Source organism: Herpailurus yagouaroundi, unplaced genomic scaffold (genome assembly GCF_014898765.1).
Source record: "Herpailurus yagouaroundi ecotype Mexico unplaced genomic scaffold, PumYag 163, whole genome shotgun sequence".
NCBI lineage: Eukaryota > Metazoa > Chordata > Mammalia > Carnivora > Felidae > Herpailurus > Herpailurus yagouaroundi.
The window spans coordinates 48563197-48590851 of NW_024412404.1; the positions used below are offsets into that span (position 1 = coordinate 48563197).

At 37.0% G+C, this 27655-nt stretch overlaps 1 protein-coding gene across 3 annotated transcripts in view; it reads left to right on the forward strand.

Annotated features, from left to right (window-relative positions):
• Nucleotides 1-585: 585 nt before the first annotated feature.
• PDCD4 (programmed cell death 4) overlaps nt 586-27655 on the forward strand; it is a 29454-nt gene continuing 2384 nt past the window's right edge. The window contains exons 1-11 of one of the 3 annotated variants that reach the window (XM_040486413.1): nt 599-758; nt 6476-6582; nt 10064-10366; nt 13441-13535; nt 15905-16018; nt 18913-19134; nt 21315-21412; nt 22216-22330; nt 25647-25754; nt 26019-26129; nt 26760-26899. In XM_040486413.1, the coding sequence (XP_040342347.1) occupies nt 6540-6582; nt 10064-10366; nt 13441-13535; nt 15905-16018; nt 18913-19134; nt 21315-21412; nt 22216-22330; nt 25647-25754; nt 26019-26129; nt 26760-26899 (1349 nt within the window). In that variant the 5' untranslated portion in view covers nt 599-758; nt 6476-6539. Of the gene's footprint in view, nt 759-6475; nt 6583-10063; nt 10367-13440; nt 13536-15904; nt 16019-18912; nt 19135-21314; nt 21413-22215; nt 22331-25646; nt 25755-26018; nt 26130-26759; nt 26900-27655 lie in introns of all 3 variants that reach the window. The other 2 variants (XM_040486416.1, XM_040486415.1) reach the window with 2 other exon arrangements.

Genomic DNA, 27655 nt, shown 5'->3' on the forward strand with positions numbered 1-27655 from the left:
CGAAGTTTGAGAACCCCAGCCTTGCAGCGGGAATGCGGGAGTTTGAATCCCAGAGGCCTGACTAGTCATGATTAGCACAGGGACTTCAAAGAGGTTTTGAGTCCGTTTGTTTCCTCATCTGTGACATGGGAATGATTTCTATCTTCAAGGGATAAGAGCTTTCACGGAGATAAAATTCTTACTGTGCACAGTGGGAGCCAAGGAGTGTACAGGACCAGCGGGAGAAGCATCTGTAGAGATTAAGGGTATTCAACCGAGGAGCCTCTGCAAATGGAGGCAGGGCCCTCAGGAAGCCCAACATTCAGGCGAGATTGCTGACTAGCCTGTAAGAGGAAAGGGTGAACGGGTCAAGACAGCCTCGGCCTAGTCCTCACCCCAAGGCACTGCCTTTTCGCCTACGCTTCCATCTGGCGGCGCCTCCCAACCTCCCGCCTCCAGCTTCCCGCCCGGCTCCCACTCCAGCCTGTCCCAGGAGTCAGGTGCGCATGCGCCCTCCGGCGCCCCAGCCCAGCTTTCCACGTTTCACTTCCCTCTCTTTTCCTCCTCTGCTCCCGCTCCACCGCCGCGATTGGCCAGCGGACCTCCTCGCTTTGACCAATAAACGCCGCTCTCTCGCCCCCGTGTTACTGGGTAGAACAAAACAAAAACAAACAGAGCGAGAGGGGGCAGAGACGCTCCGAGGCGGCGGCAGAGGCTGAGCAGCGGGGTTTGGGCCGGCGGACCGAGGACCTGGGCAAGCGGCGGCAGCGGCCCGAGGGGTCAGTACCAGCGGGGCGGCTCGCACTCCCGGGACGACTGCGTCCTCTCCCTCAGCTCCGTCTCCTCTTGAGGCAGCCGCACGTTGGGAGGGGGAGGGGGCGTGAGGCCGCGGCCGAGTCCCGGCCGGGTGGGCGAGGGTCCGGCCTCCTCTTCGGAGCCCCGCAAGTAGGGCCGCGGCCGCCCCAACGCCCGGGCGGCGGAGGGCGGGCCCCTGTTCCCTCCTTCTGGGCCCGGGCCCGGAGCGCGGTGGCGCGGGCCCGCCCCCTCCTGCATCCCCTCCCGCGTAGCGGGGTGCGCGGGGCGCTCGCCAGCGAGGGACTACTCCTCATCCTCGAGAAGGCCGAGTTTTCATTTTTATTTTGAGGGGAGGGCGTTGGGAGACGTCTTTCTGGCCTGACTGAAATCCTGTGAGGAAGGTTCGCGCCTTCCGCGCCCCCCCCCCCCGGCGTCCCTTGGGGGGCCCCCCTGAAGACGCGGTCCCCCGCTCGGCGATCACCGACCCTGGCCCTCGGCCCGCAACCCGGAGCCCAGGCCCGCCCCGCTGCGGTCCAGCAGCCCCTGGGGCCTGCCTGGACTAGGGCCCGCGGGGTCCCGGCCTGCACCCGCGGCGGGGAGGAGGGCCAGCTGCTGCGGGAGGGGCCGCTGGGAGGCGGACACGTGCCCGCCTCCCCAGCCCTGCGCGGACTTGGGGCAAAGGGGCGCTTTTTTAGTTCAAGTGAAAATCTCCCAGGGAAAACAAAGACAGGAAGGGAGCCCTCTTTCTGTGAAGCGCAGGCCGAGTCTGCTGCATTTGGCAATTCGGTTCTGCAATGTACACGAGAAGGGGTCCCCCGCCCCCCCACTCCTCTGGAGCTTCAAAAACTAACTGCAGAAGTCAGTATGTCCTGTTCGTATGCCTTTGTGAGAACTGGTTATGGAACCAGCAACTGTGCAGGATCTGCAATGAGTAAAATGATCAAAAATGCGGCTTCGTGTGGAAGACAAAAAAAAAAAGAGTCACCGCCTGTTTTGTATTTTTTCTGCTAAGTTTTACGATTTGGGCATTCTTATTAATGTGAGGCTTTTTAGAAACCTTCATATACTCTTCTAAAAAGGGAGCACTGCAGATGTGTTCTGAGTTTAATTATTCGTATTTGTGCCATTAACCTTCCTTCATTATAGGTTTCTTAAATTCCTTACAATCTCAGCAGGGATCTTTGAATTATATTTTAATTTTTTTTTTTCTGTTGTAGTAATGAGAACGGGAAAATAGTGTCTGGGAGTGCGAAAATACAGGACACTTTGATATTTTCTGCAGTGCTTGCTTTTGCATCATTGTGGTTGAATACTTTTAGCTGATTTTAAGTTGCTAATTAGCTGTGATTGTGGCCCTGGAATGAATACAAATAATTTTCTGGTTAGCATATGGCCTAAACTTGACTCCAGAAAATGTCAGAGTGGTTTGTGGGGTGTATTTCAGGGAACAGATTTTTGGGGGGGGAGGGGGGGGAGGCTTTGTCTTTTAGGGAATGTCTCTTGGCAATTGAATACTTCTGAGTATATGTTTCTGTAAAACTATTAAATAAGTGAAAATTGTTTAATGCTAGCCTTAGTTTTGCTCAACTTACATGTAGAGTTTTGTTTTTTTATTCCAAATTAATTTTATTGTTTAGTATGAAGGATGTGGCTTTTGGAGTTTTTGCTTTATATTTTTGTTAACTTTGGGGCAAAAATCTTAAGGATTGTTAAGTAAACTGGAAAAAAGCTCCACGAATTGAAGAGAGGAAAAACATGCAATGTATTTTTATCCTTCTCTAAATTCTTAAAATGTCTGTGTTGCTATCAAGTGTGACTGAGTTCTTGATTGCGTTACCATTGCCTAAAGACACAGACGACACTTTTTTTGGGGTTAGGATTACTTAATAAAAACAAATATGGTAAGTTATAGATGATAGTCATTACCTAATAATTTTCTTTGACTAACTGAATGTCTTCTGTGTAATACTTTAAATAAATATTATTTTTAGTGTTTGGAAAGTAGTATTTAAAGTAGTATCTTTAAATACTGTGTTTTAATAAGCTTCTGTCTGTTAGCCCCAAAGACTTTAATAAGTCTGTGTTTTAATAAGCTTCTGTCTGTTAGCCCCTAAAAAAGAATCTTCTTGTGATATATTAAAATCTTATATTGAACTTGTGCAAGCAGTACTGGATTGAAAAGGTCTGGTTTCTAATTCTGGTTCTTCCATTGAGCAGCTGTCTCTATCTGGACAGATTAACTACCTTCTCTGAATTTGGTTGTGTGCAAAATGGAAACCTCAAAGTTGTTCTGAGAAGTACATGAAATGATGCATGTAAAATTCTCTGTGAATTATAAAAGGCTTTATAAATATTAGTTATAATAATTTCCTTTAGTAGCAAGGTTCTGCAGAAAGTGTCCTGTCAATGATCATACTTGCATCAAGTATGAAAAAGACTTTCTAATGTAATTCTATTTTAAAAAGCTCATACACACATCATAGGACATTTTCACTTTTCTGTATCATGTAACCCATATACTGAAGTGAGATATGACAAATTTTAAGACACGAGAACACTATATGCTTAGGTTTACAAACTATTTTTGTTCATATATTTATATGTATCTCTATATACATATCTTTAAGGTTCATTTTCCCCCTTAAATCCAGAGTTGTTGGAAATTATGATATTAGAAAGATCATTATGTAGAATCTGTTTATTCTGAATAGAATTAGAGAGTGATCACCCCATTTTCTTCTGAAGCAATATAGCATCTTAGTAGCCTAAGGATTATGCCATATTCAGAAGTTTACCATTTTAGCATTAAGGTGTGTTTATTCTTGTTTTACAAAATAATACCCTTTTGAAAACTGGAGCAAAGGGGCTATAAACTTTTGAGATGTTAAAACGATATATTGAGGAATTTAAAAGTCAGGTGAGGGGTGCCTCACTGGCTCAGTTCAGTGCAGCATGCAACTCTTGATCTTGGAATCCTGAGTTTGAGCCCCATGTTGGGGGAAAAGTTCACTTAAAAAAAAGTTGAGTCCCAGGAGGCATCATATATTATTATCTTAAAATGAGATCTTATAGTAGGTTATTTGAGAAAGACTTTCCTTTAATTAGTTTATTAGTCTTTCATTAATTTGTGCATATCTTAAAGCACACTGCTCGTGAAATGATTATAAATGACTGGAAGGGCTTATATCTAACTTATATGATTTGAACAGATCAATGCTTAAGTACTATAAACCACTATTTGAAAAATAGTTACAGAGAGATTCTAAAATCATATTTGGTTATACCTTCTGGTAATAGTTTTCATGAAATATATTTTGCTAGTCTTTCATGTAACATTAGATTTATATCACTAAGTTAAAGGTAACTGGTTTCAACACCTTACAGCATTAATAATTTTTAAGTCATTTTGAAGCTAAGGTCTAAAATACTGAGTTGCTACTACCATTGTACTTACTCCTTTTTTAAATAGTCAAGTTTTTTAAAACATTATTTTATTTATTCTTCCGAGATCAGACGAGATCGGGCGCGTTCAGGGTGGTATGGCCGTAGACTATTTTATTTATTCTTGAGAGATAGAGAATGTGTGTGAGCAGGGGAAGGGCAGAGAAAGGGAAAGAGAGAATCCCAAGCAGGCTCCACACCGTCAGTGTGGAGCCCGACATGGGGCTTAGACTCAAAAACTGTGGGATCATTACCTTAGATTAAAACAAACGCCTTTTTCTTTAAAAAAAAAAAAAAAAAAAAAAAAAAAAGAGCCTGAGCTTAAGCTGCTTAACTGACTGAGCCACCCAGGCGCCCCTAGGCACATTTTTTTTTTTTTTTTTTTTAAAAAAATAGGGGTGCCCTGGGTGGGTTCAGTAGAGCATGTGACTCTCTTTTTTTTTTTCTTTTACTTTTTTTTTAAATATTTTTATTTATTTTTGAGACCGAGCATGAGCAAGGGAGGGGCAGAGAGAGAGGGAGACATAGAATCTGAAGCAGGCTCCAGGCTCTGAGCTGTCAGCACAGAGCCCCACGCAGGGCTCGAACCCATGGACTGTGAGATCATGACTTGAGCTGAAGCCGGATGCTCAACCAACTGAGCCACAGGCACCCCTAGAGCATGTGACTCTTGATCTCAGGGTTGTAAGTTTGAGCCCCATTGGGTCTGTAGAGATTTCTTTAAAATCTTTAAAAATTTTTAAAAATAAGAATGGGGTTTTCAGATTATGAAAATACTCTTTTTTCTTTAAAAATTTTTTTAAAGGTTTATTCATTTTTCAGAGACAGAGACTGTGGGGGGGGGAGGGGCAGAGAGAGAGGGAGACACAGAATCTGCAGCAGGCTCCAGGTTCAGAGCTGTCAGCACAGAGCCCGATGTAGGGCTCGAACTCATGGATGGTGAGATCATGACCGGAGCTGAAGTCAGACGCTTAACCAACTGATCCACCTAGGTGCCCTGATTATGAAAATACTCTTACTATAGAAAACACCATTAACAATTTCTTCCAAAGTCTTATAATGCTAATTATAGACACCTGGGTGATGAAATGTCAGCTGTATCTGCCTTCAGATGTGTTGTGGTGTGATAAAGAACAGAATCCTGTGATATGCTTGATTAACCAAAACCGTTGCTTGCGTTTTGTAGTAGTTCTCAATTCATTGGTAGTGAACTATACAATATTATGTACATCAGATTAATTATGAGGACTGATAGTCCTGAAAAATTTGGAGTATGTATATGCTGCTTTAACTTGAAATAACCATGTATAGCAAATACATCTTTTACTTCAAGTTAGAGGGGTGCTTTGGCACATTCAGAAGTATGGAGGGTTATTTTGGACACAGATACACTTTTCAGGAAGATTGAAACCAAATGTTAATTGTGGTAAACTATTTTTCAAAGTAAAGAGAGCTCTTTTTTTAAAAATGAAATTAGGGGAGGGGTGCCTGGGTGGCTCAGTCGGTTAAGCGTCCGACTTCGGCTCAGGTCATGATCTCACAGTCTGAGTTCGAGCCCCACGTTGGGCTCTGTGCTGACAGCTCAGAGCCTGGAGCCTGTTTCAGATTCTGTGTCTCCCTCTCTCTCTGCCCCTCCCCTGTTCACGCTCTGTCTCTCTGTCTCAAAAATAAATAAACATTAAAAAAAATTAAAAAAAAATGAAATTAGGGGAGCCTGGGTGGCTTAGTTTGGCTCAGGTCATGATCTCATGGTTTGTGAGTTCGAGCCCCACATCAGGCTCTTTGCTGTCAATGTGACGTCTGCTTTGGATCCCCTGTTCCCCTGTCTCTCTTCCTCTCCCCTGCTCACTCACACACACATACACGCTCTCTCTCTCTCTCTCTCTCTCTCTCTCTCACAAAAAATAATGTTAAAAAAAAAAATTATGTGCTGGGGCGCCTGGGTGGCTCAGTTGGTTAAGTGTCCAAACTCGGCTCAGGTCATGATGTGGTGGTTCGTGAGTTCAAGCCCTGTGTTGGGCTCTGTGCTGACAGGTCACAGCCTGAAGCCTGCTTCAGATTCTGTGTCTCCCTCTCTCTTCCTCCCTGACTAGTGCTATGTCTTTCTCTGTCTCTCAAAGATAAATTAAAACATCCAAAAAATTAAAAAAAAAAATTATGTGCTGGTTTTATTTTTTTTTACAATGTGATTAAGTAAGTTGAATTTACCTTAATTCTATCAGTTTGGAAGATGTTGAAGGTTTTTTTTTTTCTTTTTAAGGAAACAGATCCCAAGGGAAGACTCCCATTAGTAATTCAATCAGTGCAAGTGACATTAAGGAACAATGGATGTAGAAAATGAGCAGATACTGAATGTAAACCCCACAGGTAAGTAAGAATATTTTGAACCTTGACTATATTGTGAGCAAGTTTGAGGTCATATCAAATTTTATGAAAACATAATACTAAAACCATCTTTACTTTAAAAGCCATCTTATTATGCTACACGTAAGTTGTATTATTTTAAAAAATCAAGTTTGTGATTCTGATTTTTGTAGAAATTCTTCACATGTTCTTTTCTGCCCATCTTTTCACATTCCATACATTCTAACTTTCCACTGTTTATAATAAACTATGTGCTACAGAATGGAGAAGAATAGTGAACTTCCTCATTAATATTTTCAAATGAACTAGTTGGTTTCTGCAATATAAACTGTTATTGATTGATTTCTCTGATTTCTTTCCTAATAATTTATTTATTATAAATTACCTATGGTATTTTCCTTATTTTCCATAAAAATGGTTTTGTAGAATATTTGTCCAAACGCTGAGTAACTTCAGACAACTTAAAATATAGCTTTCAGACTAATCTTGGTAGAGTTAAGTAGGATTTTGAAATATTCTGAATGGTGAGATTTTTCATCTTTTGAATTTTGGTTTTTTTAAAGTCAGATCAATAGTGGTTATGGAACCCTAAACCTAGGTAAGTATGAATAGTGAAATATAAATGAGTAATTGATAGAAACATGAGTTAAAAATTATAAGGTCTAATATATAAAATATACCTAGATATGTTCTGCTGCAGTCATACAAACATATTTGAAAGGATATTAAAATAGTTGAAAAGAAATCCAATTGTAGGAAATGATGTTTAAATTGAATACTTAGGACTCCAAGGGACAGTTTAAAGCAGTTTATTATAATTTGAGGTCTTTTATCTTCTGGATGAGTTTGGTGGTTTGCCTTAATTGTAGAATAATGAAAGCAATATGTTACAGGTAAATGTTTAATGTTTTCTTCAATTACCTACTCTTACTTGAAATTCCATTTAACTTGTCTGATCTCTGGTCTTTTTTTTCTCCTTCCTCTTCTGCTTTTCTCTCTTATAATCACTCCCTTGTCCTGTGTCTTTAGCTGTCACTACTCTGCTGTACTCTAGCTCTGTATTTTCTACAGTTATAATCATCTGATATTTAAGCGTGGATTTGAATACTGGCCATAATCCTTTTTAGATATGTGACTTTTCTATGAAACATCTTCCATCTGTAAATTGAGGATAAACAGCTTTGTTATAGAGCTTTGTGAAGATTATAGATCACGTATGTAGAGTGCCTACCATAGAACCTGGTACCTAGTGGTAACAACGGTGACGATAATGACAAAAGACGTTGCACTACTGCTGTGACTATGACTGTTGCTAGTAGTTGTAGTATAGTAGTTCAGTTATGATGATGGTTATGATGGTGTCTCACATTCACCCTCTAACACTGACTTCCCATCTGAAAACTTCTAAGACTTCATTTCATGCTTCTTTATTCTGTTTAAAAGTCCTTTATTTTTCTTTAAGTGTCACTTTATTTAACCCAAAGTTACTACCCTTGCTCTTTTCAGTTAGTGAATGAATTATTGCAACATTTTCTTAGCTGGTCTCTCACTTTATACTTTCTCTTTTAACTTATATATTCTGTATTCCTCTGCTAAACCAATCTCTCCATCACTGCATGTGATATCAGTCTAAGCTCTGACCATTTGAATGTGGTAGTGGTCAGCAGTTATTCTGGTGACATAAGCAGGGGCAAGATTATGTAGGATGTTAAGTTACAAGATAATGAGTTTAAACTTTATTTTGAACTAGTGGGAAAACCTTCAAAGGGTTTTCAGTGGGGGCATGTTTTACAGAATCCATTTCCATGCAGTTTGGAGAATGGTTGGAAAGCACAGAGACTAATGATGGACTCTATTTAATGTTGTTGTTTGTTTTTGATTATCACAGTGTTCTTTTTTTTTTTAATTTTTTTTTTCCAACGTTTATTTATTTTTGGGACAGAGAGAGACAGAGCATGAACGGGGGAGGGGCAGAGAGAGAGGGACAGAATCAGAAACAGGCTCCAGGCTCTGAGCCATCAGCCCAGAGCCCGACGCAGGGCTCGAACTCATGGACCACGAGATCGTGACCTGCTGAAGTCGGACGCTTAACTGACTGCGCCACCCAGGCGCCCCTATCACAGTGTTCTTAACTTTCATACTTTTTTGTCAAGAATTATAAAGATTTTAACACATCTATGTTTTTTATAGGTTGACTTAAGAAATTTTCAGCTTCAACGTATTAAGACATGTTAAAGTCTATACACATGGACTTGACACAGCCTAATTACATTTAGGAATGTTTAAAACCACTTGAGAGATTCAACTCTGACTTGACTTAGCCATAACAAACAAAACTCTGCCCCAAGGGTCCCTAATTCAGTAGCTTTCTGAGTTTTTTAGAGCAAAGCCAGGTATCTCCATGGACATTTGAGTTGTTGGTATGAAGGATACTCAGTTAGGTGCTGAGGGTACAAAGAAGTACAGGTAAAGGCATGGTTCCTCTTTTGAGGCTTATGACTTATTTGGAAAAGCAAGACTCCTGCATAAATAGAAATAACAAAGTGGTTTCTGTAATGTGGTGAATGAATAGAGTGTGGGCATTAGTGTTATTGTGGCTAGAATTGTTAGGAAAGTTATGTGAAGGAAATAAAACTTGAGTATATCCTAAAAGATTTTGATAAGTGAAAACAGCAATGAGGATGACATTCTAAATAGGACCATTGGGAACTCCAGATATGTTACTGTCTTTCAGGGGATAATGTACAAATCTTACATAGGCTGGAAGATTTTCAGAAGATGGTAAGTAATATAAGTCAGGTTTGGAGAGGTGAATTAAAGCTTTAAAAGCAAGCTTTATCTTTCAGAGCAATGAAGCCTCAATGGTTCAGCTCAGTAATATTATGTGATCATTTATTTGCCAAGTATCTTTCAGGTTCTTTGGATTAGAATATTTCCTAAGTATCTGTAATTAATCAGGAGGTGTTTGGCAAGGTATTTAAACACTCTCAGTCTTAGTTTCCTTATCTGTAGTAATGATCCAGTATGTAATAAATAGTTCTCAAACTTGTGGGTAAATGACAGAACGCCCAGCACAGTGCCTGATAAATAATAGGCATTCTCTAGATAATTAGTTTATCTCTCCTCTCAAGATTCTTAGTCTTTTCTTACTATCTCCAATTGCTTAACTCCCTTAGCTCACAGAAGTCTAAAGGATTTATTTGTGGTTGTATATTAACATAAAATTTATTTCTAAACATATGAGATAACATTAAACTTTGCTCATTAAAATTCACTGTCTTATTTTCTATGATAATGTGAAAAGTAATCCTGTTTAGTTGTCATTTATTAGATTTAATCATGTGAAATTTCCAATATGTGACTTGTTACTGACCTAAAAAATGTAATTTCATGTGATTCAACTTAACTTATGACTATAACTGGTATGACAGTGAATGGTTAAAGTACTTACTTAGAATTTTCTTTCTTCATTTTCCTCTTTAAGATCCTGATAATTTAAGTGACTCTCTCTTTTCTGGTGATGAAGAAAATGCTGGGACTGAGGAAATAAAAAATGAGATAAATGGAAATTGGATTTCGGCATCCTCCATTAATGAAGCTAGAATTAATGCCAAGGCAAAAAGGCGCCTGAGGAAAAACTCATCCCGGGACTCTGGCAGAGGCGATTCAGTCAGTGATAATGGAAGTGAAGCCCTTAGAAGTGGAGTAACTGTACCAACCAGTCCAAAGGGAAGGTTGCTAGATAGGCGATCCAGATCTGGGAAAGGAAGGGGACTGCCAAAGAAAGGTTGGTGTGTCCCATTTCCACAGAAGCAAACAAAACAATATTACCTTATACTATGGTTTCCTTGTTCTAGGAATATGAGAAATTTAAACAATGATGGTGTAAGAGGCTATGATTTGTGTATGTTTTTACAAAGTAATAATCTGAGGACCATCCCACTTGTTTTTAAGTTGAGCCTTTTTTTCTTGAGGAGATTCAGTTTCTTGAGCAGAACTTTCTTTTCAGCAAAATATACATGGATGTTTTGTACAGTTATGAATTGTGCATGTATTCTCTAACTTTGCTTAAAAGTAGAGTCAGAAATTCGTCATACCTGGGGTACCTGGCTGGCTCAGTCAGTGGAGTATGTGACACTTGATCTCAGGGTCATGAGTTTGAGCCCAATATTGGGGGCAGAGATTACTTAACTTTTAAAAGTTAAAAAAAAAAAAAAAGAGAGAGATTCATTATACCAATTATCTAATGAATATAATTATGTCCTTTGTTAAGAATACATGATAGATATAAGTTGGATTGCTAATATCTGGATCAGAATTTTTAAAAAAATTTTAAAATGTTTATTTTTGAGGGGCGCCTGGGTGGCTCAGTCGGTTAAGCAGCCGACTTCGGCTCAGGTCATGATCTCGCGGTCTGTGAGTTCAAGCCCCGCGTCGGGCTCTGTGCTGACAGCTCGGAGCCTGGAGCCTGTTTCAGATTCTGTGTCTCCCTCTCTCTGACCCTCCCCCGTTCATGCTCTGTCTCTCTCTGTCTCAAAAAATAAATAAACGTTAAAAAAATTTTTTTAAAAAATGTTTATTTTTGAGAGCGAGAGAGACACAATATGAGTGGGGGAGCAGCAGAGAGAGAGGGAAACACAGAATCCAAGGCAGGCTCCAGGCTCTGAGCTGTCACTACAGAGCATGATGTGGGGCTTGAACTCATGAACTGTGAGGCCATGACCTGAGCTGAAGTTGGAGGCTTAACTGAGCCACCCAGGTGCCCCCAGAATTTTTTTTTTTTTCAAGTTTATTTTGAAAGCACACGCGCAAGCAGGGGAGGAGGAGAGAGAGAGAGGGAATCCCAATGCAGGGGCTCCAGCTCGTGAACCAAGAATGTTGAGATCATGATCTGAACCGAGACCGAGAGTCAGTCACCTAACTTTAACTGAGCTACCTAGGCGCCCCTCTGGATCAGAATTTGAATAATTTTATAGATGTGGTTCTGAGTTCTCTTTGACTGATTGGTTGGTTGATTAAAAGATTTTATTTTGTAAGTAGTCTCTCACCCAACATAGGGCTCGAACTTACAGTTTGAGATCAAGAGTTAAGATGCTCTACCCACTGAGCCAGCCAGGCACCACCCAAGTTGTGTTTTGCTCTCTTTTGGAAACTGAAGTGGATTGGTCTGTTTCATTGCTATTTCCAGGGCCTGGAGTAGTTGCACATATTTAAATATTTGTTGATAAGGGGTCTGTTAGTTTTGGTCTATGGTAGGATTTTGATGTAATTTGGAGATTTCACTAGTTTCTGAATGGTGGGAACTTCAATTTGTAGCCTAGGAATCTTGTAAAATCTTTTTGTGATCTGCCAAAAACTGTTATTCTTGTTGAATGGCTCTACAACCATTGGTTGGATAAAAATGAATCCTAGTAACCAGATTCTGTTTTGTTCTAGTGGCAGGGATTATACTCTTGGTATAAAAATACAACCTAAAAATAATTGGTGATACTGAAAAATTCTTTAAAAATAATGCAATATGTTGAGACTTACAAAAACATTTCAGTTTATGTAGAAAAACCACTTTGAAAGTTGGAATTGTTAAACTTCAACTGGTCAGTTCGCATATAGAAGTACAGAGAAATAAAGATAAGTGCAGTTAATGCTTAAATAGCTTAGTCATTTGTAACATATTGCCAGTTGTCAAGTATAGTTTAACGTGTACATTTATATTTAAAGAGTATTTGAGGGGTGCCTGAGTGGCTTAGTCTGTTAAGCCTCTGACTCTTGATTTCAGCTCAGGTCATGATCTCATTGTTTGTGGGATTGAGCACTTCAGGCTCTGCGCTGGCACTGCTGAGCCTGCTTGGGATTCTTTCTCTCTGCTCCTCCCCTGTGCACGCAGTCTGTCTGTCTCTCTCTCTCTCAAGATAATTAATTAAAAGAAAATAAATGGGCACTTGGGTGGCTCAGTTGGTTTAGTGTCCGACTTCGGCACAGTTCATGATCTCACAGTTTGTGGGGTTGAGCCCTGCTTTGGGCTTTGCGCTGACAGTGTGGAGCCTGCTTCAGATTCTCTGTCTCCCTCTCTGCCACTCCCCCCTGCCCCCCAAATAAATAAACCTTAAAAAAAAGAGTATTTGACTTTGAAACACTTAACAGTGGAAACTGCTTTTTGTTAAATAATTTTTCCCTTGTTAAGTTTCCTATGCCACATCTTATTGGCTCAACATATTGTTGTTTTGGCCTTATGAAATGTCCAATAAAATTTAGAGCTTAGCTACATACAGTATCATGGCCCCTTGGGGTCCCTGATACAGCTATTTTTCTGTAGCTTTTTTTTAAAGCTTTTAAAAAAGCTTTTATTTTAAAGCATCTGCCTTTTTAGTTTTAACTTTATAAGCTATTTCAACTTGATGTTTTGGAAATAGGTTATAAAATATATAATATCTAATCATTACTGAAAAAGTGATCTGAGTAAAAAATTTAAAGTATAACTCGGGGCGCCTGGGTGGCGCAGTCGGTTAAGCGTCTGACTTCAGCCAGGTCACGATCTCGTGGTCCGTGAGTTCGAGCCCCGCGTCGGGCTCTGGGCTGATGGCTCAGAGCCTGGAGCCTGCTTCCCATTCTGTGTCTCCCTCTCTCTCTGCCCCTTCCCTGTTCATGCTCTGTCTCTCTCTGTCCCCAAAATAAATAAACGTTGAAAAAAAAATTAAAAAAAAAAAAAAAAGTATAACTCAACTGGAAAAAAATTAGCATAGAAATTAAAATTCAGTTTTTAACTGTTAATATCTGAATATCTAGAATTATTTCAGATTTCAACTAAACTTTAAGAACTATGAACTTTGTGTTCTTTTCTTTCTCAATTCTAAACTTTTTCAGGTGGAGCAGGAGGCAAAGGTGTCTGGGGTACACCTGGACAGGTATATGATGTGGAGGAGGTGGATGTGAAAGATCCTAACTATGATGATGACCAGGTATCAGTGTTTTACTTTCTTTTTAAAATCCATGTTTAAAATGCTTATAAATTTTTCACCTTCATGTTTGTAGTTTACTCATACATTTGTCAGGTCATATGTTCCATATCTATACTCTGTGCCTGTCAATCATATATATATGATTTGTAGTATGTGTGTGTATATACATAATGTGTGTGTATACATATGTGTAACACATACGTGTGTATACACACACATTACTACCTGTATCTAAATCCTACATATACTCAGTACTCTCAGACTGTTAGGTAAATTTTGGATTAGGAAACCAAATTAATTGATAGTGATAAATTTTCCCTTCATTTCTAAAGTGAGTCAAAAGTAGGTCTTTACAGATTCACTTAGGATTATCAAGCTGGTTATTTTTCAGTAAATTCTGTTGAGTTAATATAATTTCTATAGTAATGAAAATCGAGAAAAATAGATATTATTTTGAATATCATAAAAGAGTTAATAGGTATTAGGTTCCTTTTAAGTGTTACTGTTTAGGATGATAACCTTATGGTAAATTTTATTTTGGGAACATAAATGTCTTTCTTCAATATGAGAATGTAAATTTTGTTTTTCTTCCTTATGCTGTGCCTTTTATTCCCATGACTTACTCATTCCATAACTGGAAGCATGTATTTCCCACTCCCCTTCGTCAATCTTGCCCCTCCTCTCTGGCAACTGTCAGTTTGTGTTTGCAGGTCTGATTTATTTTGTTTGTTTATTTATTTACTTTTTTAGATTCCACATATGAGTGAAATCATATGATATTTGTCTTTCTCAGTCTTATTTCACTTAGGTCCATTGATGAGGATGTAAGTTTTTAATAGATTTTATAATGAACATATACATATATTTTATTTTTATTTTTTTAAAAACTTAATTTCTAAGTAATCTCTACACCCAACATGGGGCTTAAACGTACAGCCCCCAAGATCAAGAGTTGCACACTCCATCAACTGAGCCAGCCAAGAGCTCCTATATATTTATATTTTTAATGGAAAATGTGTAGCTTACAAAAGTAGAATAGTACAATGAAACTGCTTGTACTCCTCTCCCAGCTTTACTGACTTCAATAATTAATAACTCATAGGCAGTCTTATTTTATACTGTACCTATGTTTACTCTTCCTCTTGTATCCCTCCTGCATGCACCACTCCCACCCCCCCATGCTCTGGATTATTTTGAAACAAATCCCAGACGTTATGATATCTTTTCTAAAGAACTGTCTTTGCATGGTGATAAAAATTTTAGATAGGAAATTATCAGGGCATATGATAGATTGTTTTTATTGCATATTATTTGTATATACTTGTTTGTTTTAGCTAATTGTTGGACATGGAAATATTTTTTTTAAGTTTATTTACTTATTTTGAGAGAGAGAGGGAGAGTGACAGAGCTGTCAAGGCAGAGCCTGCAGTGGGGCTTGAACTCACGAACCGCGAGATAAATAACGACTGAGCTGATATCAAGTCAGATGCTTAACCAACTGAGCCACCCAGGTGCCCCTATATATCCTAATCTTAACATACAGTCTTTCAAGTGAGACTAAAACTAGTCACAAGTTGCACATGAACATTTCTGGCCTTTTTCCAGAGGAGAAGGGAGATAGAAAATTAATAGACATGAATTTCCTTGTTTTTTGAAATTTCTGTTGAGTAATGCTTTTTCTTAGAGATTTTTTAGTCACTATAGCATTGATTCTTGTTACAAAGACTTTTATTATAATATTAATCATGAAATCTTTGGTTCCTTCATTTTTTTTTTTTTAAAGTGAAGTTTTAATGAAAACAGTAGGTATGATAGGAAGTCATCTTAAGCTTCTTGGTCACTGAAGGACTGGTATTATGAGAGGTAAAAAAAAAAAATTAACAAGATGGGGGGTTGGGAGCAAGTCATATTTGCTGTGGTTAGTAGTTCTAAACTGTTAGTTTTATTCATAGATTTGTAAAAAAAAAAAAAAAGACATGGATTCTATTTTAGTATCAGTTTTTCAAAGCATGTAGCACATCTTTTTCTTGTCCTGAATGAGGATGGAATATAAAATTCGTTGGGATATACAGTTAGAACATAAAAGTATTTATTTATAGTGTATATGTGAACAGAGGAAGGGCAGAGGGAGAGGGGGAGGGAGAGAGAGAGAAAGAGAGGGAGAGTCATAGGCAGGCTCCGTGCCCAGCAGAGAGCCCGTTTTGTGGCTTGATCTCACCACCGTGAGGTCATGACCTGCGCCGAAATCAAGTTGGACACTTACCTGACTGAGCCACCCAGGGGCCCTGGAATATAAAATTATAAACCAAATTTAATTTTATTTAGCATTTTATTCGTTAATTTGTAATTTTTTCTCCTTCCCTTCCTAGGAAAACTGTGTTTATGAAACTGTAGTTTTGCCTTTGGATGAAACAGCATTTGAGAAGACTTTAACACCAATCATACAGGAATATTTTGAGCATGGAGATACTAATGAAGTTGCGGTAGGTTTAAAATTGCATGTATAATTTACTTAACATAGAAAAAACATTATTAAAAGCAAAACATTATATCCGAAATTATCCTTGATCACTGAACAAGTTTTAATAAGCATTTTCTTTTACGTAAATGAATTTCTAAGAAATGAAGTAAAATATCCTTAACTTAGTTCTTTCCTACTTGTGATGAAGGCTATATGCCATTCCCTACCTGAAAAACGGCACAACATTTTAACAATTTTTGCAATTATATATTTTTGTAATTGATAGTGTATAAAATATGATATAATTTCAGGCATCTATGAACCTTCTCAAACCTCTTCAGGAATCTCAGTTAAAAATGCCTGATTTAGGGGTACCTGGGTGGCTCAGTCAGTTGGGCATCCAACTTCGGCTCAGGTCATGATCTTGCAGTCCGTGAGTTTGAGCCCCGCATCGGGCTCTGGGCTGACAGCTCAGAGCCTGGAGCCTGTTTTGGATTCTGTGTCTCCCTCTCTCTCTGACCCTCCCCTGCTCATGCTCTGTCTCTCTGTCTCAAAAATAAATGTTAAAAAAAAAAAATTTTTTTAATGCCTGATGTCGTTCTATTTTTTTTTGCCATTCATTTCAATGCTCAGGATTAAGATAAAATTTATCTTTGTACTCTGTCCAAAAGAAAGAGAACACAAAGATCTGAAAAAGAATGTATACAGAAACTAAGAGAACAAATGTTTTTTTGAAATGTAATTTGCGTGGGAACATTTCCTGTGTTATGTTCATAAAATAAATCTAAAAGGGTAAAATAAAATTACCTAACTAGGATTACTGACTTAAAGTACTAAAATTGCAGGTCTTTAGGGGATCCTGGGTGGCTCAGTTGGCTGAGCAACCAGCTCTTGGTTTCAGCTCAGATCATGATCTCATGGGTTTGTGGGTTCAAGCGCAGTGTCTGGCTCTGCACTGCTGGTGCGGACCTGCTTGGGATTCTCTGTCTGCGCCTCTCCCCCATTCATCATGCGTGTTCTCTCTCTCTCTCTTTCTCTCTCTCTCTTTTCTCTCAAAAATAAGTAAACTTTAAAATTGTAACTCCTTAAAAGGCTTTTTAATTTATACTCTTTTACTTCAGACTGAGCTTTCTTGGTTTGTCTAATACCATGAGGTCTGATATCCTTATATTTGTAGAATTTGAATATAAAATCAATATTTGTTCAGTGCATACCATGTGGAGGAATTTGTAATAGGTGATTCCTGCTCTTTTGAAGCGCAGTCAGGTGAGGAAAGAGATATATAAATAGATATTAAAATACCATGTGAAGCCTTGTATTGCAGAGAAAGAGTTTCAATCCTGTAAGGACAGGGACTGTTGGAATCCTATGTACCTAGCCTGGGGACTAGTGGTCTACTATGTATTTATTAACTGAGTAGTATTATGAACAGAATATTATGGAAGCATAAAATGAAGAGTGTTAGAGATGATTCTGAACTATGTAAGGATAATTAGAAGTTTGCCAGGGTAAGACGGTTGAAGAGACTTTTCCAGAAAGAAGTATCATGTTTAAAGGCAGTGAGTGAGTTGTTCAACCATAGTCCAGGAAGTTGAAATTGAGTGGAAGAGACTGCTAACAAGGACACCAGTTAGGTGGCTGTGAAAATAGTTCTGGCACCCTTTTAGTAGTGTAACATGACTTAAACACTCTGAGAAAACTGTAAAAGGAAGGCACTTTAAATAACTGAGTTAGAATTTAGCCTCTAGGGTCATACTGCCTATATCCCACTTTCAACTTGGCCACTCCAGCTATATGTTCTCAGCAGGTACTTAATTTTTCATTGCTTTGGGTATGATGGATATGATGATATCTCCCTGAAAAGGTTGTTTTGAGTCTTAAATAAGATAATAGAAACTAAAATGCCTGTTACAATGCTTGACACATTATATACAGTAGTATTAGCAGCTGCTATTATTATTTTTAATAGGAAATTTTAACTGAATCCCAGCATTTGAAGCAATAATTCCACTTAAAAACGATGGTTTAAGAACTTTTATGGATACCTGACTGGCTCAGTCAGAAGAGCATGTGACTCTTAATCACCAGTCATGAGTCTGAGCTCCACGTTGGGTCTAGAGATTACTTAAATAAACAAACTTTAAAAAAAAAGAGGGGGGGCACCTGGATGGCTCAGTGGTTGAGTGTCTGAGTTTGGCTCAGGTCATGATCTCGTGGTTTATGAGTTGGAGCTCCATATCGGGCTTGCTGCTGTCAGCCCAGAGCCCGCTTCAGATCCTCTGTCCCCCTCTCTCTGCCCTCCCCTGCTTTCATGCGCCAAATGCTTTCTCTCAAAAATAAACATTAAAAAAAAAAAAGATCTCCTTTAAACTTAATGTGAACAGTATAAACTTTAGTGCAAAGAGAAAACTTTGAAAAGTAGAGTATAAACAGCTTATGATAATGTAAAATGAATCTCTCCACAAATATTCATAAAAGAATATTCCTAGAAATTAGGGGTGCCTGGCTTGCTCAGTTGGAAGGGTATGCGACTCTTGATCTTGGGTTCGCGAGTTTGAGTTCCACATTGGGTGTAGAGATTACTTAAAAAGAAAATAAAAAAAATTATAAGGACAGGGTTAGTTAATTCCTAACACAAACTTAGCAATATATAGTTTCATACTGTTTTAGGTATGATTCACATTCTTGAGTTTAGTGATGTTTAGATAGTTAAAGCTTGACAAAGTGGATCAATATCTAATTAATATGCACAGAAAGATGAATTTATCCTTTCCTACAAAATTAACTGCTTTTCTGATTATTTCCAAAGGGGAAGAGGTAAGGATATATGGATAAAATCTTGATTTTTCAAAATTAAAATCATATTGAACTAAAGGTAGTGACATACTTTTTAACTTTTTTTTTTTTTTTGAATAGGAAATGCTAAGAGATTTAAATCTTGGTGAAATGAAAAGTGGAGTACCAGTGTTGGCAGTGTCCTTGGCATTGGAGGGAAAGGCTAGTCATAGAGAAATGACATCTAAGCTTCTTTCTGACCTGTGTGGGACAGTAATGAGCACAAATGATGTAGAAAAATCATTTGACAAATTATTGAAAGATCTACCTGAATTGGCATTGGATACTCCTAGAGCACCACAGGTTTGTATGATTCTTTTTATTCGTTCTCTCCCTCCCCCTTCCCCACTACACTTCCAATTATAGAAATAATACATACTTCTAAGAAACTTAGTAGATAAAATGGGACAAAATGACCCATATTTTTTACCATACAAAAATAGCCCTCTGACATTTTAGCATATTTTTGTCTAGCTGTTTTTCTTTTTCAAATATAGTTTTCATCATACTGTAATTTTATATCCTGCTTTTCCACCCATGCTCTGTATAGTTTGTAGGTCTTTTGTTTTTTGTTTTGTTTTTTTGCTGCTTGTATATTCTCTATTATATGTGGTTAAGCTGTTGTATGATCTAGAATTTAAAAAATATGTAGATTGTTATAATTGAAGATTGAATTGGCTTGACTGATGTTTATTATAAAAATAATCATAAATAAGTCTGTTCCCCTTTGTAGCTTTGTGGGAAAATTATTAGAAAATTTATGATTTATGTTTCTGTTTAGATTCTGATCTCAAAGCCTTATGTATTTATTAGATTCAATACATGCTGATAGTATAATGTGACTTTCTGATTTGAAATTAAAAATGTGTGAAATTGTTTCTGTTTACTTGACCAGAGTTTTAAGTCAAGGTAGGAGCACTTGGGGCACCTGGGTGGCTCAGTCCGTTATGCATCTGAATCTTGATATTGGCTGAAGTCATGATCTCATGGTTTGTGGGATTGAGCCTGCATCAGGCTCTGCACTGACAGCTTGGAGATGGCTTGGGATTCTCTATCTCCTTCTTTTCTGTCCTCCCCACCCCCCCCCCCCAAAATAAATAAATAGACATTAAAATTTTTTAAAAAGGCAGGAGCACTTAAACATTAATTTAGGAATATATGTATAAGTTAATTCCTAAATGCTGTTTCTTTTCTATGCCAGACAGTAGTCTGATAAGGTATTGAGCTATGATTCAAACGTGGACTTTTTTTTTCTTTTTATACCAGTACTACTCATATGTTAAAAAAATGATTACATAAGTTCATATTGTAGAATTTCTGAAAAATAAAGTCAAAATGAAGAAAAGCCAGCAGAAATAACCAGTGTTAACTGTTAAACATTTTGGTGTTAAATCTCTTTTACTTTCTGTGGATGTTTATCAGTGTATGGTTTTTGTATATCCTTGCATTTTTGTTTTAATAAGAAATGGAATTATACTGTATGTGCTGTTTTGTAAACTTGATTTTTCTTACACTATAAAAAGTAGTAAATGTATTTCCTAATGACCCCCATTGTATGTATCATGTAACCACACCTTTATTGTTGGACACTGAAGTTGTTTCCAGTTTTTATAAGAAATAATGTAAAAAAAAAAAAAAGAAAAGAAAAGAAATAATGTTATGCATAGGGTCGTCTGGCAAGCTTAGTCGGTGGAGCATGTGACACTTGGTCTGGGGGTCGTGGGTTTGAGCCCCACACTGGGTATGGAGCCTACTTTAAAAACAAAACAAAACAAAATAACACTATGAATATACTTTCAGATAGAAATTTCTACACAGTGTTTTCTCCATACAATAAATTCCTTTAATCAGACAGTTTTTGAGAAAACCTAGTCCCATTTTTTTTTTTTATTTCCAGAAGAGAGGTTTCTCTTTTTTTTTTTTTTTTTAATTTTTTTTTTTAACGTTTATTTATTTTTTTGGGACAGAGAGAGACAGAGCATGAACGGGGGAGGGGCAGAGAGAGAGGGAGACACAGAATCAGAAACAGGCTCCAGGCTCTGAGCCATCAGCCCAGAGCCCGACGCGGGGCTCGAACTCACAGACCGCGAGATCGTGACCTGGCTGAAGTCGGACGCTTAACCGACTGCGCCACCCAGGCGCCCCGAAGAGAGTTTTCTCTTAAATTTAGGTCACTGGCTTAACAAGCGTTTTTGATTATGTACTGTGTTTCAGGCAGTGTGCAAGGTGTTGGGGGATTCAGTAGTGAGCAAAACTGATATGTGTCCTTCCCACCCCCCCAATGGGTAGTTACCTTGGAGGTTAAGATGTGGGAATGTATGTCAAACATAACTAGCAGGTGCTAGATAGATGTTTGAGTGTTCCAACATGTCTTAGTTATTGATTCTGTAGTCCAGCCAGTCTTTATCATTTATGTATTAGAAATTGTGTCCTATAGAGTTTCATTTTAGATTTTTTTATATAGCTTTTTTTTTTTTTTGTAGTTGGTTGGCCAGTTTATTGCTAGAGCTGTTGGAGATGGAATTTTATGTAATACCTATATTGATAGTTACAAAGGAACTGTAGACTGTGTACAGGCTAGGTAAGTAAATTAATTTTCCTAATTAGAATTTCAAAATTGGGGAAAATTCTACAGCATTTTATTGAAATGATATTTGAATTAATCAGACGTTGTGGACATCTGTTTGTCATTTGTATATATTCTCCACTGTTAAAAAAATTGAGAGATTGTTGACATGATGTAATAGGAAGAGGACAGTACTGTAATGTAGAAGTTTGGGATTTTAACTAAGCCATTAGCTACCTTTATGTCAAGCCGCTTTTCTCTGGGCCTCAGTTTCCTTATAAAAATGAAGGGTTTGACTGAGAATGTTTCTTTAAGCTCTGTTCAGGTTTTCACATTCTGTAATTATTTAATATTCTAAGAAGATGGACAGTATTAACAAAGGAGCCCCATTTTCAATTTTATTTTATATTTATCTGCTACAGAAATATTAGGAAATAATGTTTTCACTCTTGTTCTTTGTTATAAATAATTTTAAGCTAAATGTGATATTTGGGAATCATGCCGTATGGTTTTTTGTAACTTCCTGGAAACTTAAATTTAGTCAGTGCCATGTCTTAGATTTGCTCAGGTGTAGATGTTAACTTAAATTTCTAAGACTACTTCAGGTCAGAATGGAATGGTTGCCCTGGTGGGAAGGTGCAGAACTATGTAAAAGTTAAGTTTTATGTGACATGTTTCCACTCAGTGTAGATCAATTATTTTGTAATAAGGTTAGATTTTGAATTTTAGATTGATTTTAGGTTACGTGAAAGCTTTTAGGTCAACCTGAAGCATTTCTAAGATGTCAAAATTATTATTATTGTTATTATTTCTGGTAGAGCTGCTCTGGACAAGGCTACTGTGCTTCTGAGTATGTCTAAAGGTGGAAAGCGCAAAGACAGTGTGTGGGGCTCTGGAGGTGGGCAGCAGTCTGTTAACCACCTTGTTAAAGAGGTAACTACTGGGTATTGTCTTTAACTTAATATACATGTATTCCTCAGGGGAAGTAAACTATGCCCTCTAGCTGGTATTTTTGTGGATAAAAATTAAGTTCTGTCTTAAAGCTATAAATGGAAAATTGGATAATCTTTGTGTATTTGGCTTTATTCCCTGGTGCTATAAATTATACAATAATTATATAATTATTATTAAATTTTTATGGCTTCCCTGACTAAAAAAAAAGACTGTGTTAAATTAAAAGAGCTCTCATAAGAATGCTGTATTTGAACCTGAGAGGAATGCCTGAAGTATTTTCTTGTAGTAGTTAAAATTTTTCAAATACTGTCAACATAAGACTTTCTATTTTGTAGTTATTCAATAAATACATTTAAAAAAATTTTATAGAGAAAGAGTATGAGACAGGGAGGAGGGCAGTGGGGCAGGGGGAGAGAAAGAATCTTAAGCAGGCTCTCTGCTCATCATAGAGCCCAATGCAGGGCTCGATCCATGACGCTAGGATCACAGTCTGAGCCGAAATCAAGAGTCAGATGCTCATCCTACTGAGCCACCCAGGCACCCTAGTAACTACATTTTTATATGAGCAATTTGAAACTGTATACTCTTAGATCATAAGTTAGGAATTATGAACACTAGAGTAGATCAGAGTGGTCGATTTTTGTAAGGAAGTTCACTATTTGTGTGCATGCTTTAAAGTAATTGATTTATTTCATTAAAGCGCCAGATTTATTCTCTATGGATTTTTTTTTTCTGGCAGTAATGTTCTATAACAAGAAACCAGAAAAAGTACTTAATATTACTTGCAGATTATTTAAAAAAAAAAATTTTTTTTTTTTTTAACGTTTATTTATTCTTGAGACAGAGACAGAGCATGAACCGGGGAGGGGCAGAGAGAGAGGGAGACACAGAATCCGAAGCAGGCTCCAGGCTCTGAGCCATCAGTCCAGAGCCTGACGTGGGGCTCGAACTCACAGACCGTGAGATCGTGACCCGGGCTGAAGTCGGACGCTCAACCGACTGAGCCACCCAGGCGCCCCATTACTTGCAGATTATTAAGAAAATTAGAAGTCTTACAGTTCATGTACTTCTGACTTTTGAGTATAATCTTTTCATGTGACTATAGTTTTGATACTTAATCTTTTAATGATATGTGTACCTAGTTTGAGTGTTAAGGAGCTTAAACTATAGATTTTTGACCAGTTTGCTTTTATATATCTTAGGATAGATAATGTCATGATTATAATATCTGCTTTCAAAAAAAATGTCATGTGGTTAGGAAGATTGAGGTATAAAAACAGTCAAGATAATGGCATTTTGGCAAGAAAATGATATAAAATGCATCTAGATGGGAAAGGAAGAAGTAAAACTATCTCTATTCCCAGATGACATGATCTGTATACAGAAAATCTTAATGAATCCACAAAAAACAAAAAAACCCCAAACTGTCAACTAATAAATGAATCCAGCAAGATTATAGGATATAAGATTAATATACAGTATTCAATTCTACTTCTGTACACTAGCAACGAATGATATGAAATTAGGAAAACAATTGCATTTACAATAGAATAAAAAATATCAAAATACTTAGGACTAAATTTAACAAAAGAAGTGCAACTCTTATACACCAAAACTGCAAAACATTGTTGAAATAAATTAAAACTTAAAATAGATATCCAGATATCCTATGTTTATGGATTGGAAGACTTAATATTAAGATGATAACACTTAGGGTGCTTGCCTGGCTCAGTTGGAGGAGCTGCAACTCTTGATCTCAGGGTCGTGAGTTTGAGCCCCAAGTTAGGTGTAGAGATTACTAAAAAAATAATAAACTTAAAAAAAATGATGGTAATATTCCCCCAAAATTATTTTTTTGAGAAAGTGCCAAACTGTTTTATGTGAATTATCTCAACGAAAAAATAGTCAAGATAGAAATGGAAATAGAACTACCAATATGAGTTTGAGGTTGACATTATTTGGGTATTCATTTATTTTTACATGGAAGGATGAGTTGGACAAAGAGGACTTTTAGAAATGTATATGTATGTATTTATAATTTATCATTCTCAAAAAATGCATGGAGCCTGATGGGAAACATTGAAATACTTCAAGTTCTATAGCAAAGTTAAAAAACTGTAAGTGATATAATTTAAACAATAAATTTATTAATTTACAATTATAAAGTAAAAACACTTTATTCAAATGCCATGCTTTAAATATGTACTTTTTTTTTTAATGTTTATTTTATTTCTGAGAGACAGAGCATGAGGAGGGGAGGGAGAGGGAGAGAGAGGGAGACAGAGAATCTGAAGCAGTCTCCAGGTTCTGAGCTGTCAGCACAGAGCCCGATGCAGGGTTTGAATCCACGAACTGTGAGATCATGACCTGAGCAGGAGTCAATCGTTTAACTGACTGAGCCACCCAGGCGCCCCTAAATATTTACTTTTCTAAAGCATGATAATAGATATTATTCAGTATGTATCAGTATCATCGGTATGTATTCTATTGATCAAATTTTACTTTACCCTTTATTAAATACATTGCAGAAGTTGGAAGTCAAAGATAACTTAAATGAGATTATTTAATTAAGTGAGCCAACATTCATTGAGTGTCCACTAGGTGCAAAGGTGATTTTAACAGGCCATGTATAGGGAAGAACATTCTTGTTTGAAGTTCTTGTGCTGGAAAACTTTCCTTTTCTCTGGAGCCATAGATGTTACTGTATTTGAACAAGAAAGTCAAGACTTGCCTCTTTAGTTACAACTAGAAACTGAATTCCAGATGAACATCTTAGATAATAGGTTTCAAATCCTATTTGAAGAGAAAAGAGAAGCTGTATGGATATTTTTGCCCTGTCTAGTAAAGCTCTATTATCATCATTTTTTTGGCTTCCAGTGACTATTAAGGTCATCCTGATGGAAGTGAAAGTTTGTGACACTGTAAAAATATATTTTGAGACTTTCAGCCAGTGCCCTCTAGTGGTCTTTAAAATCCCTTGTTTTACAGTAAGCATTGAAGTATTATGGTCACAACTGAGGTTAAGTCTAGTCAGGCATAGATCTCAGTGATTATTAAGGCACACTGAAGCGCTGCATTTTCTTTATAATTATCAGCCCTGTAAAAATTGGGGATTTACTTTTTAATTATGAAAAAAATTTTGTTATGATAGTGTTGTGTCAAGTCTGTATGTTCTTACACAGCTGTTGGTGACCTGCTATTTGAGAGTAAGTAAATCCTATAGGCAGAAAGCACAGTTTAAAAAAAAAAAAAAAAATTAGGAATTCTAATACATCTAAATTTTTAAATTTAATAGATTGATATGCTGCTGAAAGAGTATTTACTCTCTGGAGATATATCTGAAGCTGAACATTGCCTTAAGGAACTGGAAGTACCTCATTTTCACCATGAGCTTGTATATGAAGTAAGATTACTTTGACATTCCAAAGAGAGTTATTATTAAGTATTCCTTTTTGCACCACAGTGACTTAATGGTTCTTTAATAGTGTACATCTATTTTTATTCTTTAAAAAAATTTTAATGTTAAGGGAGAAAGTTGTTTTTAAATTTTTATAATGATTATAATTACATATGAGACAAAAGGGATCTGATACATTTTAGGAGCAGTTTCTTATATAAATTTAAATGACCAAAAATTCATTCATTTATTCATTCATTCAATTTTTAGGCTATTGTAATGGTTTTAGAGTCAACTGGAGAAAATGCATTTAAGATGATTTTGAATTTATTAAAATCTCTTTGGAAATCTTCTACCATTACTCTAGACCAAATGAAAAGAGTAAGTATAACATTATTTTGAACAATTTTTAGGCTTCTACCTTAAATGTATAATAATTGAATACATATTATGAATTGTCAATGAAATATTCTTTTAGGTATGTTAAATAGTATTGTGCCTATAGTTTTTTGTTTTTTTTTTTAATGGTTGTGATTATGTTTGATTTCTTGGAAAGTAACACTTCATTGAGTTTTTTTCCCTGTCTTTTTTAAAGATGTGATTGTTCTTCCTCAAGAGTTCTATTTTTAAGATATGATAGTTTTTATTTTGTATCTAGAGACAAACATGAACATGATCTTTTAACAAATATTCTTTAAAGTATTTAATTTATTCCTATTTAAGATATTGGTGAGGTGCTTACTTGCCTTATATTTTAAAAAGCGTACTAAATGTATACAGATGAAGAAATGTGTCCAGTGTCTGATGTCCGCCTGAACTCTTTTAAGAGAAAAATTTTAAAGAAAACATTCTATGACAAATATTGTCTATACTTTTCAAAGATCAGATCTGACTTCAGTCTAATTTTACGAATGTTTGGTCTTTAAATGTCGTTTGATGACAGTGATGGGTCATATGGCATTATGTACTTTATATGGGCTAACAATTCTGTATATAATTTCATTGTTTTAGGGTTATGAGAGAATTTACAATGAAATTCCAGACATTAATTTGGATGTCCCACATTCATACTCTGTGCTTGAACGATTTGTAGAAGAATGTTTTCAGGCTGGAATAATTTCCAAACAACTCAGAGATCTTTGTCCTTCAAGGTATTTTATTACTTTTTTCCGCATAAAATATTGGCTGAGGTGCTTGGAAAGGCTAAGCTGATTTTCTGTCATTCCAGAAAAATTCTGGAATTCTGTCAGAAAAGTAGTATCTCCCCTGAAGCCACTCAAGAGTGAAAATCATGAGTTTTGAGTTAATAGAAAAACTAGGGCAAAGCTTATTTTACCCCCTTGTAAAATTTATACAGGGCTACTTCATGAAGCCCCTTTTCACTGGAAGGAAACTAATTTTGTGTAGTAGTTCTGTGTACCAGGCTCTGTTCTAAGTAGTTGAAATATTTCAGAGTAGATATTATCACCAATGAGATGAGAAAATTAAGGTTTAAGGAGATGTAATTGAAATTTTCTAAGTTCACACACAGTAGAGGGTAAGGATGAATCCAGACCTTTTCTGGCTTCCAAGATATAGGCTATTCTTTACTCCATGTAGCTTCCTTTTATTCCTTCATAGAATGGAGAATTGAGGCTAATTGGGTCTTATCTCATTAGAAAGTATATGTGTGTGATTCTTTGGAGATACTGTATTTGTGCTACTAGGATCTAACTCTTTAGGAGTTGATGAATTTTTTTGTGGTTAAAATAAAGCTTATAATGTAAGTTTATAATAAATAGGTATAAATGTTAGTAATAGCTAAACTTGTGTATATCTGTTTTGTTTTTTTTTAATGTTGTTTATTTTTGAGACAGAGAGCAGGGGAGGAATAGAGAGAGAGGGAGACGGAGAATCCCAGGCAGGTT